Source organism: Panthera pardus, unplaced genomic scaffold (assembly GCF_024362965.1).
Source record: "Panthera pardus isolate Hobbes unplaced genomic scaffold, ASM2436296v1 HiC_scaffold_27, whole genome shotgun sequence".
Lineage (NCBI taxonomy): Eukaryota > Metazoa > Chordata > Mammalia > Carnivora > Felidae > Panthera > Panthera pardus.
This window is the reverse complement of record NW_026526843.1, coordinates 100,189,703-100,206,644: the sequence shown is the minus strand read 5'-3', so window position 1 is coordinate 100,206,644 and position 16,942 is coordinate 100,189,703. Positions and strand designations below refer to the sequence as shown.

At 34.8% G+C, this 16,942-nt stretch overlaps 1 protein-coding gene across 1 annotated transcript in view; it reads left to right on the top strand.

The window, feature by feature from the left end:
* Positions 1-16,942, top strand: part of IL1RAPL1 (interleukin 1 receptor accessory protein like 1) — a 1,353,681-nt gene that overhangs the window by 810,487 nt on the left and 526,252 nt on the right. Inside the window, exons 4-5 of the mRNA XM_019419745.2 lie at positions 554-740; positions 3,191-3,344. Of these exons, the coding sequence (XP_019275290.1) occupies positions 554-740; positions 3,191-3,344 (341 nt within the window). The remainder of the gene's footprint in view (positions 1-553; positions 741-3,190; positions 3,345-16,942) is intronic.

The window sequence follows — 16,942 nt, the reverse complement described above, 5'->3', positions numbered from 1 at the left end:
AGTGAGTGTGCAGTACTTTTACCCAAGACTTTTCTTCCCATATTCACTGATAATGTCTCCACTTACCAAGACAACCCATACTACAAGAATGGAGCAGCCTTTTTCTTCTCATTCCATTATGCCCAATAGACCAGTTATATTTTTCTACTCTGTTGAGTTTGCCAAGTTTAGCATAAACGCAAGGTTGACTTCTTTTCTGACCTAAATCTTCCTTTATTTCATTCATTTTTTTAGATACAAAAATCCCTAGTGAACAGGTTTCAAACCACACTTGTATATAATACAAAACTTTTTTTTTTCTAACAAATGAAAAATGTACGAATGTTTTCAGCAAACCAAGCTTTTTTTAGCTGTGTGATAAGAGAAAGTTCTGTGAAATAAGCCATAATACCATAACCTTAACTAATCAAGGGAATGTTTGCTTTTCTTTTTCCCTCTTCCTCTCCTCCTCTCTCTCTGTCTCTGTTTCTCTTTCTCTTTTAGTGAAGTAAACACATTCTGGCAGCACTTTTTGTTCACACCAGACGACCTTATTTATTTTGCTTCATTACAGAAACTCCACTTACTGTATGAAGGTATCCATCTCACTGACAGTGGGCGAAAATGACACTGGACTCTGCTACAATTCCAAGATGAAATACTTTGATAAAGCTGAACTTAGCAAAAGCAAGGAAATTTCATGCCGTGACATAGAAGATTTTTTACTACCAACCAGAGAACCTGAAATCCTATGGTATAAGGTATGTGCTGTGAATGATTTTCTTACTTGTAAATAGATGAATGTGTATCTTATTCTTGGACAAGTTGGATAAAAAAATTAAATGGAGATGATGACGTTCAGCTCTGTGCTCCTAAAATAGTACACCAAATTGTGCTGCTCGTTATAAGTTTTCAAACCAATAGCTTTGATAAATGGCTTTCAATATTTATATTGGTAATCCATTGCAATAAGCTGTTGTGTTAATGTTCACATCTAGCTTACACAATTCTTTCAAGTCGATTATAATCTGTGTTGATAATTTCAGGAACTAAAATACGTTAAGCATTCATTTCAGAGCTCTTCACATAAACAGTCCTAATGTCCCCAAGCAAGGAAAGGATTGATTTACTTCTATGAAAAAATGGTATTCTAGCTTTATTGAACTCTTCTGTTTAATGGAAGTACCTTTTATATTCAATTCCTTTTCATATAAAAACACATACATTTTCTAAAATCTGATGAAAATTCATAGCATTATAAAAATAGCACTAGATAAACTTCTTTTCAAAAACCAAAAGAAACTTCAGACTAAAGGAGAATAATCCAACCCCTGTCCTTCCTATCACATAATTGACTTTCTCTCAGTTTTAAGATTTGGATGTACTCTTCAACTTATTTCTACCATACAAGAAATTTTTGTTACTGAGTGTCTTCAAGAAATATAATATAGGTGCTATGACCATTTGTCTGGGATATTGTGTCTATGATTTAAAGAGTACTAGTATAAATTTTACTTTGTATAATTCCCTATAAGTAGGAATTTAGGAAACATGACCTCTTAGTAACTAGACCCACCAATATCAGTATGTCATGAATTCAGAACTTATGAGAAATTAACAAGAAACAAATATTTAATAAATTGTAAAGGATTTGCCGTAATTAGCAATGACCTTCTCTGAGTAAGACTTAATTTTCATTCTTGATAGCAAGTAAGGAGGATTCAGAACATTTGAACCATTGAAATATTTTTGTATATTTCTTTTGAATTTCTATCCAAGGCAATGTCAAACAGCCCTCAAATATTAGCCCCACTGATTTCTGTTGCTGTGCAGATGAGGTTTATTTTTTCCCTTTTGTTTTTCTTTGTGTATTTCATACCCTGATTCTCAGTGGCATGCCTGCTTTCCACAAGCAGATCCTTAGCAAGCCCTAATGATTACTTCAAAGGGGAGACTATTAGGGAAGTTTGACCCAAAGTCTCTGAGAACAAATGTTTGTCTAGTAGTCATATGTGTATATTCACCTTCTATACATGTACACACACACACACACACACACACACACACACACAGTATTTAAAATGGCTGGCCTCACATTGGTCCTTTAGTCATGTTTCCACCAACACCCCAATTACTGTGACCTTAAGCTGTAAAGACTGTCGCTAGTGGAGTGATGGGAGGAGATGCATTATACATGAAACTTAAAAGTCTTGCAGTAATCCAGATTATTTTCCCATACTCAAGGCAACATATATTTCATGTATTCGATGTATATAGCTTCTGCAATTATGACAGTTTAGGCAACTAATATGAGTATGTAAGATGTATATTTTGGTCTGAAATAACTGGAATAACTAAAATATATACAAAGGCATTGATCCACATAATCAAAATGATAGCCTGCAAAAAGTTGATGTGGCAATAAATTTTTTTCAGAAATAATACTACCTGTGAACAGTGTCCAAGGGCTTAAAGCTACTTTTATCCTCATTGCCTTGATTTTGAATCTGGCTAGTGGAAATGGATTTCTGGCAAAAAGAGAAAGCTCCTGAGCCAACATCATTATAATCCTAAGCTTAATTTAGAGACCATAATTTGGTAGACCCACCAACAATGAAAATAGATATTTATAGTACTGTAAAGACCTTGTATATGAATGTTGGCCATTTCTTTCACAGATTATAGAATGTACATGTTATGAAGAGACTGAATTATTTCTAAATGTTGTATTAAAAGATTTAAAAGATTGAAATAGAAGCATTTTCCTCAACAGAATTAATTTTTCTACTTCACACTAAAATAGTATATTTTCTATTTTATGTTATTAGTATCAAGATGGTTAATTACATAGTTAGCAAATAAAGAGTATTTACTTCTAAAAATGATGTTTGTAGTTATCTTAATTGAGTGTCTTTTTTCTTATATCTGCTAAATCAATGTATACCTGATTTAGAGACATTAATCTTTGAAGGTAATAAAGTGACTCTTGCTAAAAGAAAAAAAAAAAAAAAGAAAAAAAAAAACAGCTTTCAAATTGAGGTACCTGATTTCCCAGAGATGTGGAGAAGATATGAAAATTCTTAGAATTAATTACAAACTTTTCAGCCCTTTAAAATATAACATTAGAAGCTTTTGGTTTAGCTATTTAGAATACTTTTCTCTATTTTTCAGTTATTTTACTTACCACAGAAATTTTGTGTTTTCCGTGCAGGAATGCAGGACAAAAACATGGAGGCCAAGTATTGTGTTCAAAAGAGATACACTGCTTATAAGAGAAGTCAGGGAAGATGACATTGGAAATTACACCTGTGAATTAAAATATGGAGGCTTTGTTGTGAGAAGAACTACTGAATTAACTGTTACAGGTAATCACAGTCTTCAGTATTTCACGTGCAAGTAATGAAGTTGAGTTTTTATGCTACTTACTGGTTTTTTCAAATCTGTGCGCTGAAAGAAGTACTTAACCAAATGCTAAGTGGACTCCTGTAGGTGACATTTATTCCTGCTTGCTTTTAAATCATCTTGTGCTGAAATGCGTTTGAAAGGTTAAAGAAAATATGCTTAGGGAATTATAGAAATGTTAGCTTTTGAAAGTACTTGAAATAATGAGTTTACAATTTCAGAAAATTATGCTTATATTTTGTAATGGTATCATTTTTTGGAAACATTTTCCCAAGTGTTAAAATAGAATACATGAGATCTATCTCTGTCTTCCTGTCTTGCTCCAAATCAGAAAATTTACTATTTTCTTCACGTATCGCTCTATAAATCTGATGTATGTGTTCTCATGAACTTGAAAATAACATAATTTCAGGTGTAATAATTGAATAATTATATGAGGTGCAGCAATTGGTGTCATTCCTCTCTCTGGTTGCTAAGACAGAAGGACATGAGCACAAGATTTAGAACTCTGTAATCATGAGTCTGCAACTCCCTGGTCTCATGACCATATTGGAATCACCAAAACCTTCACCGTATCAGTTTCTACATGTACCAAATGGCAATTATAAAACTTGCCTTGCTTATTTCATAGGGTTTTTGCAAGGATCTAATGAGGTAAGGTATGTGAAATCAGTTTGCATAATATAGAATTATATCCAAATGTGCATTTTGGTCATTTTATGTCATGTAATATATTATCTTCATGCCTTTTTTTTTACTTGATAGTTTACTTCTCTAAAAGTGGTCCCAAGAGAAAAAACAGGGGAAAACAAGAGCAATATTAGGAGTTAAAGAAATTATTCTCATCTTGTTTAGAAAGGTTCTTCTTGGTAACTTTTTGTACAATCATATTTATGAAACATATAGAAATAAGTGTACAAGGGATATTATATACTTTTAAGAGATTTTCATGTGTTCATTGATTCACTTAGTATAGTTTTCGTATATGAAGAGCGCTTAGTGGTAGTGACCTTCATCTTATAATCATTGCCTTTTCTTTCGTATCTTGAGATTATCATATATTTTGACTTAAAAACTGTAATTCAATTTATAAAATTCATTTGATGAATATTAATTATTCTTATCTAAATAAAATTTTACTTAAATAAATCAGGTGCTCTTTGGTAATGCCTTTGGTAAACATTAGGCCTAGTAAATAACTGACACTTGCAATATATGATATATTTAAATAGTAAACACACATTCACTCGTGTATTATGTATGAATGGTATGCATGGGTATAATCTATAACTAGTTTGGTTTTCAGTTTTGCGGTGTTTAATAGGTCTTTGTAGAGAAAATTACAATTAACACTTTCTCTTCCTGTCTGTTTAATGGAAGAGTGAAAAACGTAACTGTTTATACTTGGGTTTTCTTTACAATAGATATTGAGGTTTTATTTATTTTTTGCTTTCAATCTATACTGAAGTAGATTTTCCAAGAGTAAGTATAGAGACAAGGAATTTGAAAATATAATGAAAAAACATCTATTCCCTAAAGAATGTCGAATATACTTCTGGTCTTTATTCTTTGGATTATAGAACTCATCCTTGGTAAACACATCTCTTCCCTTTCTAGAAACATTAGGACGCCAAACCACTATTTAGAAAGAGGTGATTAAAAAAAAATCTCAGAGACTGGAAGCTGGGTCCCAAATGGTGCAATCACTTAAATGAGGCTATTTTGTATAACCAGTAATAGAATCATTTTCTCCTAAATGCTACTCAGGGCTACTATATTTTCCTAACTCTATTTCTCCAAAAATATCTTGTCTTTACTTGAAAAGAGTGAGTAGTTATTCTGTATTATCCAAGAGGAAGTAGATAAAAGTTTTAATGGAAGTTTTCATTCAACTCATAATTTTGAATACCTCTCATTTAAGTGGCCTTACCTGTGACATTGATTTGGGTAAAAAAATATAAAGCCAAGTTTGCCTATATATGAAGTTTTGGATGAATGGGGGAGTTGCATGACCTATAATTAAAATAGTATGTATTAAAATGCATCTTTTATTAAAATAAAAGTCTATGACTTTTATATAAAAATGTTTTTTATGACATTGCTTTAGTGTGACACCATAGCACATTTACTTTGCCTGTAACCAAATTAAAGAACGATTCTTAGAACCCAAATTATATCTGTCACTAAAGCAGCAAAGGTGGGCTGTTCTCTGGATCATAATTAACCAGTGTTTTGTAGCTTGATTTTCTGCAAATCATGATTATATTGTACTTGATGTAAATATTATGCACAGCATGATATCATTTAATTTTAGTGCATCTGCATTAGCTGATGATAAGCAAATATTTTGAAGTGTTTTAGAACATGCTTCTTTAAAATAAGAAAGAATCCTGCATGTGAAGCGGAAAGGAAATTTCTAGTTTCATAAGGTGGCTAAATGTGCAGGCAATATTGTGAAAATTTTTTTTAATGTTTTATTTACTTTTGGGGGGGGCAGAGTATGAGGGGGGGGAGGGGCAGAGAGAGAGGGAGACGTGGAATCCCAAGCAGGCTCCAGGTTCTGAGCTGTCAGCACAGAGCCCGACACAGGGCTCGAACTCACGGACTACGAGATCATGACCTGAGCCGGAGTCAGATGCTTAACTGACTGAGCCACCCAGGTGCCCCAATATTAGGAGATCTTGCACTTATTAAAAGTGCTTGTGTCTACTTAAGTGAAGTAGTGCTTCAGGAAAACAGACCACAGGGATAAAATAATAAACCTGCTTATCACTTTGGGTATACTTTCAACATTATTATTTTGTTAAATTCAAGGTGTTTTTAGCATCAATCTGTATCGTCTACGCTCTTCTGTAAGCCTCAGCCACACTGAAGTTTTTACTGTTCTCCAAATATCCTCCCTCTGAGCCCCTCTACCTGGTGCGCTCCCTCTGGAATGCTTTTTCTTACGCGTTGTCGCGGAGCTGATTCTTACCCTTTCTTCAGGGCACAACTCCCAGGTTCCCTTTGTTTTGAGGCCCGTCGTTCTTCATGCCTTCATAGCACTTTTAGAATCCCCACTGCAGCCCTTACCCATTGCACTGTAACTGTTGACACTCCTGTTCTTCCACAACAACATGAGCTACTTACAAAGGGATGTCTTCTTTTTAATAAGCATTTTATTTGAGACCAGTTTTACATTTACAGGAAAATTATAAAGACATTAGAGAGAGATCCTATATACCCTACATCCAGTTGATGTAGGATTAAGAGGTGGGGTGGAGGGGATTAAGGAGTGCACTTGTCATGATGAGCATAGGGTGATGTATGGAACTGTTGAATTACTGCATTGTGCACCTGAAAGGAATATAATGCTGTATGTTAACTAACTGGAATTAAAATTAAAACTTTATTTTTTTTAAATTCATCCATGTGATTTCATTTATCTGTCATTGATTTATTACTTTTATGCTATAATATTCTGTTACATGAATATCTCCCAGTTTATTGATAGGGTTGTTTTCATATTTTTTTAATGTAAGTGATATTATCATTAACCATCTCCTAAGCGCGTGCACACACACACACACGCACGCTGTTCATTTTGCCTAATAGTAGGCATTTATGTAGAATTTTTACCTAGGAGTGGATTAGCTTATTCAGAGTGTGTATGTTTTTAAATGTACTAGATATTGCTTGGATTGCTTTGGTAATGGGCCAACCCAACTAAATGAAGTGAGAGGAGGAAGGGAGTAGTACTCCAAAGAAAAGTTGAGGTGCCCAAAGAAGGGGAAAAATATTCAAGGAATATAAAGAGGAGATGTCCAGTACTTCTAAAGAGTATGATTTCTTAAACATTGTAAAATGTGGTTTGATATTCATAAAAATCCATTTTCCGTACTTCAATATTGCTAAATAAAAATGTGAAAATGTTCAAATTTGTTTTCATATAAATTTCTATATCTGAGGATTCCTTATACTAAACTCTAACTCATACTCAGACCGTAGCTTTGACACTGATCCCCTGCCCGATTATTTGCGAGGATGGGGAAAATGTGTCCAGAGACGGTCCATAATAGACCTAGTAATTCCAAAATAATTTCGACCAGCTTGGCTCTTTGTACAATAGTCCCTATTTAGATTTAAAAAGTACAGACGTAAGTTATGATACGTTGTTTTGAATTTGTTACATCTGAGGAAAAAATTACACACTATATAGATTTTTTTTCCTAGAAGTATTGATTAAATTATATGATATTCCCTTTCGTCTCGTTAATACTTATTTTTTCTTCTGGCTGAAACATTTTTCTGGAGGTTTTAGAAGAAAGATTAAGAACAAAATAACACCATGTTTCCAGCAAAAAAATCTGAAATGAGTCAGACTAGTAGAAAAGCCGTTTAATTTGTAGGGCTAGATCATTAAGTGAAGTACTGGTTAAAAAAATGGATTGTTACATCAGGAAAAGAAATTCCCAACAAAATGCAGTAGTCAGCAAAAACAGAGAAGTGAAGAAAAGAATACTGACTTGAAAAAAAAACACAAAAAGAATGAAGTGACTGCTACAAGGATGTGATGGTTTTAGTAGCATTTTTTTACTTGGTTTAACATTTTTAACAGAGTTAATGTAGCAATATATTTAAACTACTTCCCAATCAACCAGAGGTTGAAGATATGCTCTCAAAAAGTACATCTTCCTCCTCTTTTTATAGATGAGGAAGCTGAGGCAAAGAAAGGTTAAGTGGCTTTATCACAAAGCATCATGCTGAGAAATTTAGGAGTAAAATTTAATTTCCTGAACTTCAGTTTATGATTTACTCCACTGGATAATTAATAGACAGGCTTTGTATTTTTCATATGAGCTCTGCTGATCACTATGAAAGATTTATCATTTAAGTTCAACTGAAACACATTTTATTATGAGTCCTTTAATTCTTCTGTTACTGATGTAATTAAATGGTGCTTCTGTAGTGAAGCCCAGGGGCGCTCAGTGATTCCTTTTATTTATTTTTCCTTAACAAACAGTTCCTTTTATCTTCCCTTTTTTTTTTTTTTTAATTTTTTTTTAACCTTTATTCATTTTTGAGACAGAGAGAGACAGAGCATGAACGGGGGAGGGTCAGAGAGAGGGAGACATAGAATCGGAAACAGGCTCCAGGCTCTGAGCCGTCAGCACAGAGCCCGACGCGGGGCTCGAACTCACGGAACCGTGAGATCACGACCTGAGCCGAAGTCGGCCGCTTAACCGACTGAGCCACCCAGGTGCCCCTATCTTCCCTTTTAAACATCTATTTTTACTGACACATTTCATAGCCTCATGTGTGCTCTACTGACTGTAACCTAACAAGAATTGATGAAATGGATAACACGAATTGATAAATTCCAGACTTGACTTTGTGTGTTCAGTAATCAGTGTGCTAGGACTTATGCCCACAACAACCATCACATATATTATTTTTTATAAAATGAATCATATTACAGACAGTCTTAGCTGTTTTTCTGCCATATTTTGCAACTCAAAAATCATTTAGATTAATTCAGAGTTTTGAATTCAAAGAGGTTAAAGCTGATCAATATAGTGAAACTGAGTTTAATCATTTTGGCTGTCCAATCCTGATGTGGATTTCAGTACCTAGAGCAAAAGACCTCTCTTATGAGTATTTTCTAATGATAACTCTGCTGACACTAATTACCTTAATTTATTGTTTGATCTCTCACTATATTGAGTGAATTGCCAAAATGTATTAATCAAGCAAATATTTAATGTCAAGGCATGGTAACTTTGAATAAAAAGTATGATGTTTTTACTCTTAAGCAGAAAATGTTGTAGGATATTTTAAAATATATCAATAGCAAATTTGGGATGTGCCATTTCTAGCCATGGGGAAAATAAGGCTTTATTCCTTTGGATAATTTCCATCAATATAAGCAATAATAAACATTAGTAATCACAATAGTTAATGCTGTTTACTATATGCCAGGATCTGTGCTAAGTTCTTATTTATAATTATTCATTGAATCCACATAACCTCAATTTACTCACCCTTAAAAACTTTTCAGGTGCTTTCTATGCACCGGCTATTCTAGATTTTATAAATTACACTTGAAAAGCATTCGTTTTTTTCGTTGCTCACTGAGTGGCCTCCAGCCAGGGCCTCAAATGAGCCTGGGTCAGGATAGCATTCAAAAAAAACAGAAACAAAAACAAAAAACGAAGCCATATGACATCCCTAAGAATGTCAAATACTAGAATCCATAGATACAGGTTATAAATTAGCCATGCCTAAAAGGATGAGTGACATTTTAAAACCTTAAAAGAATGATGCCATTTTTGGTTCTGTGTGAGAGTGTCCATATTAAGAATGCTCAATCAGCAGTACAACCTACCCCATATCTATGTTTTGATTTGATTGAATGTTATGGCCTACTTTTTGGTGTTGTATTGTTGCCTGACATAGTTTATCAGCAAGAGCTAGCCTTTGATTTCTTGCTGCTTTTGAAAGCACTGGATTTGCAGTGTACTAGAATGTTTTCATTATGATGACCTTACCAGTGCAATCCTTTGGACTGCTTGGCTATGAGAAATGGTACAGTCTTCCTGTCCCCAGCCATCCCTCTGGCCTGATCCCAGTATGAGAGCTGTACAGCTCCTGGCCTTGCAGACCACTAACCAAACTCATACCTACCTCATTGGGAAAGAAACAGATACTTTTTCTTTGACTCCTAACCATATGGCAGTCACCATGCAGAATGATTTATAGGCTTTATTATCTACATTTTACCAAGGATGCAATTCAAAGTACATGAATTTATAATTTTAAATACAAATCATCATCATCTTTTCTAATGAAGTTCCATTCTTTTATTTGCTCGAAGAGCTGACCACTAAATATTCTTTCATAGAATGGTTAGCTTAGAGGTTAATTAGAGAAACGTCTGGAACTGCGCTGTCCGATACAGTGGACATTAGCAACATGTGATTATTGAGCACTTGAAATGTGACTAGACTGGACTTAACTGTGCTGTAAGGATAAAATATATACCAGATTTCAAAGACTTTGTATGAGAAAATAATGCACAATATATAATTTGTAACTTTGTATTGATTACATATTGAAGTTATAATATTTGGTTAAATACAAAATATTACTAAATTAATTTTACCTATTTTTACTTTTTAAAATGTAGCCACTACAAAAACTGTTAATTTTATATGTCACTTGCCTTATATTGGTATTGGACAGCACTGCTCTAGAACGTGAATGTGATTGCTGTCTTGAAAAGTGTAAGGGGAAGGCACAGGACCCAGAACCTTGGGTGTAGTTCCATTGGTGGCTGTGTCACTCATGAGCTAAAAGACCTTGGCCAAATCACCTGACTTCACTAAGTGTAGTCGTAATGTTGAGACCGTGAATACCCACTCACAGTGCTATAGTAAGGAGTAAATTAGCCGAAACATGTGAAAGCAGGCTATAAAGAAATGTGGAAATGGAAGTGTCCACTATCATGATTTGGTCTGATCTGTGAATCTTTACCTTTGCTTGTTTTAATTAGTGGAATGTTAATATTTATAATCCTAACCCAGTATTTCAGATGACATTATCATCAATACAAATCACTGAGTAGTACTCATTGATCACTAAGGAGTGGTTTATATGTGTGGAGGAATCTCAAAAAGGTCATGATCTCACAGTTTGTGGGTTCAAGCCCCATGTTGGGTCTCTGCTGACAGCTCAGAGCCTGGATCCTGCTTCAGATTCTGTGTCTCCCTCTTTCTCTCTGCCACACCCCTGCTCACACACACTCTCTGTCTCATCAATAAATAAACATTTAAAAAAATAAAAAAAAGAGAATTGGGAAAATTCACAAGAATGAAAAAGCAACTAGAAGTTGTTGCACTAAAAATACATCAAGTAAAGGTTTCAGCATGATTTAGAAGGTTTTATTTTTTTTAATTGTTTACTGCTACATGACAGTATGTTTACATTTTCCACATATCCTTTCTACTTAAGTGAGGAGATTCAATTTATAGCTCTATGAATTTAGCATTTGACAGTGGTTCCTAGACAACTCATTGCTCAATACTGGGAGAGATTGCTGGTGCTATCTTCTTTGGAGGTCCTTAAAATAAGATAGATTTGGAGCACATGGGTGGCTCAGTCGGTTCAGCGTCGGACTCCTGATTTCATCTCGGGCCATGATCTCACAGCCTCGTGGGTTTGAGCCCCACATCGGGCTCTGTGCTGATGGTGTGGAACCTGCTTGGGATTCTCTCCCCCCGCCACTCTCTCTCTGGCCCTCCTCCACTTGCACTGTCTCTGTCTCTCTCAAAATAAATAAATAAACTTTTAAGAAAAATATGATCAGTTCCCCTCTGAGGTATGTGTAGGCATAGACAAGCTGGAGGAAGGTCATGGAGACTCTAGTGATTTTTCATTATGCTCATTATTTTAGTACTCACATTTTCCAAAGATATTTTATGGTTTAAAAACCAGGAAGCAATTAAGAAAATCAAAATATTAGGGTTTGATATGACAACCTAATAATTACATAATGAGATTTTTGAATGATGAAGGTTTATTGTCAAAAGGTTTTAACTATTTGGAAGAGCTTTTATTATCTTCACACTCTGAACAGGTCCACTAGGTATACAGTATTCCAGGGTTCTAACTTGTCTCTCCTACAATTTTGAAGTCTCTTTCTTGGTAAAATCAAGAGGTAACTCTTCAAAGTAACTTGCAATTGATGTGGCCATTGTGTAATACATATTTAAAAGAATTTTCAGAACTACCTATGAGAAAACCACATAGAAATAGAATTGGTTTTACTCATGTCAAAATATATGGCTTTTGCATAAGAGGAATTAATGTTTTCATTTCTTAAAATGCTTGACCAAAGCTTTTAGTCATTATGTTAGCATCTGTTGTTCCATCTGGAAGACTTAAAAAATCCAATGAATTATAAATGGACAGTTCAACATGAATATGCAAATTAAAGACATTTTATGAATTCTATGTAAGATGTAAGAAATAGTTTACTCTGTGCCTTAACTAGAAGATCTTACTATATATTTCTTGATCATCTGTTGGGTTCAGCCTTGGGTTCTACTCCCGATATATCAACTATGACTTCTTGGAATATAAACACCACAGATTCATTATGAATTTCATAGACTTTATTTCAAATGATACAGTATAATTTGCTTATCAGGGAAATAAAAAAAATACAAATTAACATGTAAGAAGTATTATTTTATTTATTTATTTATTTATTTATTTATTTTAATTTATTTTTTTTTAATTTACATCCAAGTTTGTTAGCATATAGTGCAACAATGATTTCAGGAATAGATTCCTTCATGCCCCTTACTCATTTACCCCATCCCGCCTCCCACACCCCCTCCAGGAACCCTCTGTTTGTTCTCCATATTTAAGAGTCTCTTATGTTTTGTCCCCCTCCCTGTTTTTATATTATTTTTGCTTCCCTTCCCATATGTTCATCTGTTTTGTCTCTTAAAGTTAAGAGGTATTATTTTAAATATAGAAGTACTATCAGTAGTCACTCCTGTGTTGTGGTGTCAACAGAAAATTATGGAATTTTTAATGAGTGCTTACTGTTAATGTTCCCTTAGAAAATTATGCTGTTTTCCATAATGCCATCTCTTGAAGGACACATTTGCTTTATTCACTAAACCTTGACACATACTCTAAATATGAATATAAATGCTACTGTTTCTATGCCCTGCTTTCTAAGTCTTGTGATTTCTAATATTTGTTTAAAATGTTTAGTTTTCAATATATCACTTAGGATTGCAAAGTACATACTGAGCTTTTTTTTTTTTTAATTGAGGTTTGCTTTGTCAAATTAAGGATGAAAGAATGACGCTGAAACATATGTCCTTTTTTTTTTTAAAAATGTAAAAATGCATTTTAAACTTTTTAAGTGAAACCATGGCTTCTGAATGTCACGAACATGTCATGTTTCTTTTAGGCATCAACTTTTATGAGTCCCCGATTAAAAATATAACCTGAAAACAGAATGTTTCTACTTAGATGTTGTTGCTATGGTGCTATTTAGCTAATCATATAACCCTTTCAGAATAATGAAACCAATAGCACTTGTCAACACCAAACATGAAGGATGGGAGTGAAATAGCAGAGATGTGAAAAATATCCATTAACATGAAAGCAATATGTTATGGGGCAGCAAAGAGGTAGTAGGCTATTCACTGTTTACTGGTTGGCTATGACATTGCTAAAATTAGATTAAAGCAAAAAAGCTTAGTACAAATGTAATGAAATAGTTTTGATGATATTTTCCATTTGGGGTATATAATTAGATCCTTTTATATTAATCTAATTTCTCTCTGAGTTAAATAAACTGAATAGTCTTGACCTACCTTTTTTATATGCTTTTTTTATTCAACAAAATCATTTGATAAACATTTTGTAAGAAATACAGTTACACTCAGAGCAACAATTGTGTACGTATACAAGCTACTTACACTGTATAAATGAATGTGCTCTATGGTTGTAAGATCTGCATTTATTATTTTAAATAAAGTTAGAAGTTATAGAGAATTTCTACGCTGGTACCATTCAATGTATAGATTGGAAATAACAGAGTCAAGAGGTTCTTTACCCCAAATACTTAGAGAAGTGCTGTTTTTGATGGCAGACAAGAGGCTGAAACAAAGGTAAGACAGTGAGTTTGAAGAAGAGGTAACAGATCTGAAATATACCTAGGTGTATCTCACATAATATGGTTAGTTGTTACATGTGAGTATTCGTGGAGTGGGGGCCTGGTTTTTGTCTGGAGGATTTGAATTTTGAGGGATTTCAAGATGAGCCTGTTTGAAGAGGAGTATATTAGGTGGTTTTTGTTTGTTTTACTCCAAGTAACTAGTGACTTAAGTAACAAAGACATACATTATGTTTTCTTTTTTAACATTTTATTTTATTTTTTAAGACACAGAGAGGGATAGAGCACAATTAAGGGAGGGTCAGAGAGAGAGGGAGACACAGAATCCAAAGCAGGCTCCAGGTTCTGAGCTATCAGCACAGAGCCCAACCTGGGGTTTGAACCCATGAAAGCGAAATGATGAGCTGAGCTGAAGTCAGACACTTAACCGACTGAGCCACCCAGATGCCCCATGTATTATGTTCTATAACAAGAATTCCAGAAGTAGATAAGGCCCAGGACTGGTAATTCAGCAGCTACAATGACATTATCAGGTACAGTTGTTGTTTTGGTTTTTTTTTTCCTTTTTTTTTTTTTAAATTTTTTTTTTTTTTTTTTTAATGTTTTATTTATTTTTGAGACAGAGAGAGACAGAGCATGAATGGGGAGGGTCAGAACGAGAGGGAGACACAGAATCTGAAGCAGGCTCCAGGCTCTGAGCTGTCAGCACATAGCCTGATGCGGGGCTCGAACTCACGGACTGCGAGATCGTGACCTGAGCCGAAGTTGGATGCTTAACCGACTGAGCCACCCAGGCGCCCCTTTTTTTTCCTTTTTTGTCTTTCCTCTCTGCCATTCTCTGCAAATGACTTGACCTCTTAGCCTGGCTTCACAAATGGCATCATGTGTAGACCCTGTATCTACAGACAAAGAATTGGTCCATATTGTATTCCCTAAATAAGAGCAAGGTCCGTTTTTCCAGAAGCTCCCAGAGCACACTTCCAACCACCATCCTATTGTTAAAAATTGCCCATGGATAAACCAATCACTAGAAAGGGGGCCAAGATCACTGTCAATATGACTGTTTATGACCATTCAAGATTCAACCCTGCACTTAGAAGGTTCTCAGCCTCCCCATGAAGCACATGAGGACCTGTAGTAGGGTGAACAATATCAGGACAAGGATGGCAAGGAAGGTGTGTGGGGGTGGGGTGGGGGGAGGGGTGGTTTGGAGAGGCTGCTAGATTTTGTGCCCAGAAAGTAGCAGTTAAGGTTTGGTAATGTCGGACTTGAGGTATCTATGGGATATCTGTTGGCAGGTTTTAGGAGATGATTGGAAATATGGGACAGAACGGTGATAAGAATTTGGCATTAATCACACAGATGACACTTGAACCTACAACAGCGAATGGGATTATTCAGGAACAATGTATAGAGTAGAATGTTAGGTGTCAAAGGACAAAATGCTGCAAAGATAACAAAGATGTTGAGAAAAGGTGATTTTCCAGAGAAATAAAACTAGAGAGGCTGTTTTTATATGTGTGAAATACAGTTAAATAAAAAAATATGAATTTGTTTGGTGGACTTTTCCGTCCTCAGAAGTTCAACTAGGATCCCACATTTCTAATTCATAGGAATCCTAACATTTCCATGGTTTTTGTCTGTTTAATTTAGAAACATCTGTAATGACCTGTTACTCTTACTCAAATCATTCCTCGTCATTGATTAAAGTCCAATTTAGTCTGAGAATTTGGTTTTGTTTGGCTCTACTCTGGTGTATAACCACATTCCTAGAAGATAATGGCAGAGGATTTCAGCAATTCTCCTGTAGTAGTGGTTAAGTCTTCCACTTGACTGCAGTTCTTGGAGTCACAGTTACCAATATACGTGAAGCTCTGTGATATAAATGTATCAAGTATCCCATTAATTGGAATCTAAGATAGATTTTCATATGCATGTTTCTGTACTTTGCCAAACAGTCCTGGGTGGGAAAGAGTCTCCTTTCCTTCATATAGTTTGAGCTCTTGCTGGACAGCAGCTGCTCAGTCCACAACTGTAGTTACCCCTTGATCGATGCAGGGATTAGGGGCAGGGCTTCATATGTAGTCACAAATTTACCTGTCATGTTTGTGCGTTTTTTGTTAATTGAATTTCTTTGGTAAAAACAGTCTGGAGTCAAGGATTTCCTTTTTACTGCTTTTTTTTTTGGAGTATAATTAAAATACAGTATAATGTTAGTTTCAGGTGTATAGTGTAATGATTCAGCAATTCTATCATTGCTTGGTGCTCATCATGATAAGGTACTCTTGGTCCCCTTCACCTGTTTTACCAATTCCAGCCACCCACCTCCCCTCTGGCAACCCCAGTTTGTTGTCAGTATTTAAGATTCTGGATTTGTTGTTTATCTCGTTTTCTTTTTGTTTGTTTTGCTTCTTAAATTCCATGTGAGTTAAATCGTATGGTATTTGCATTTCTCTAATTTATTTCATTTAGTATTATACCCTGTAGGTCCATCCACATTATTGCAAATGGCAAAACCTCATTCTTGTTTATGGCTGAGTGTTACTCCATTGTGTATGTATACTACATCTCCTTTATTCATTTATCTACTGGTGTACACTTGGGCTGCTTCTGTATATTGGCTGTTGTAGATAATGCTGCAGTAAACATTGGGGTGCATGTATCTTTTTGAATTAGTGTTTTCATTCTGTTTGCATAAATATCTAGTAGTGGAATTACTGGGTCATATGGTGATTCTTTAGTTGATTTTTTGAGGTCCTCCTTGCTGTTTTCCACAGTGACTGCACCAGTTTACATTACCACCAACAATATGTGAGGGTTCATTTTTTCCCACATCCTTACCAACACCTGTTTTGTTTTGTTTTGTTTTGTTTTGTTTTTTGT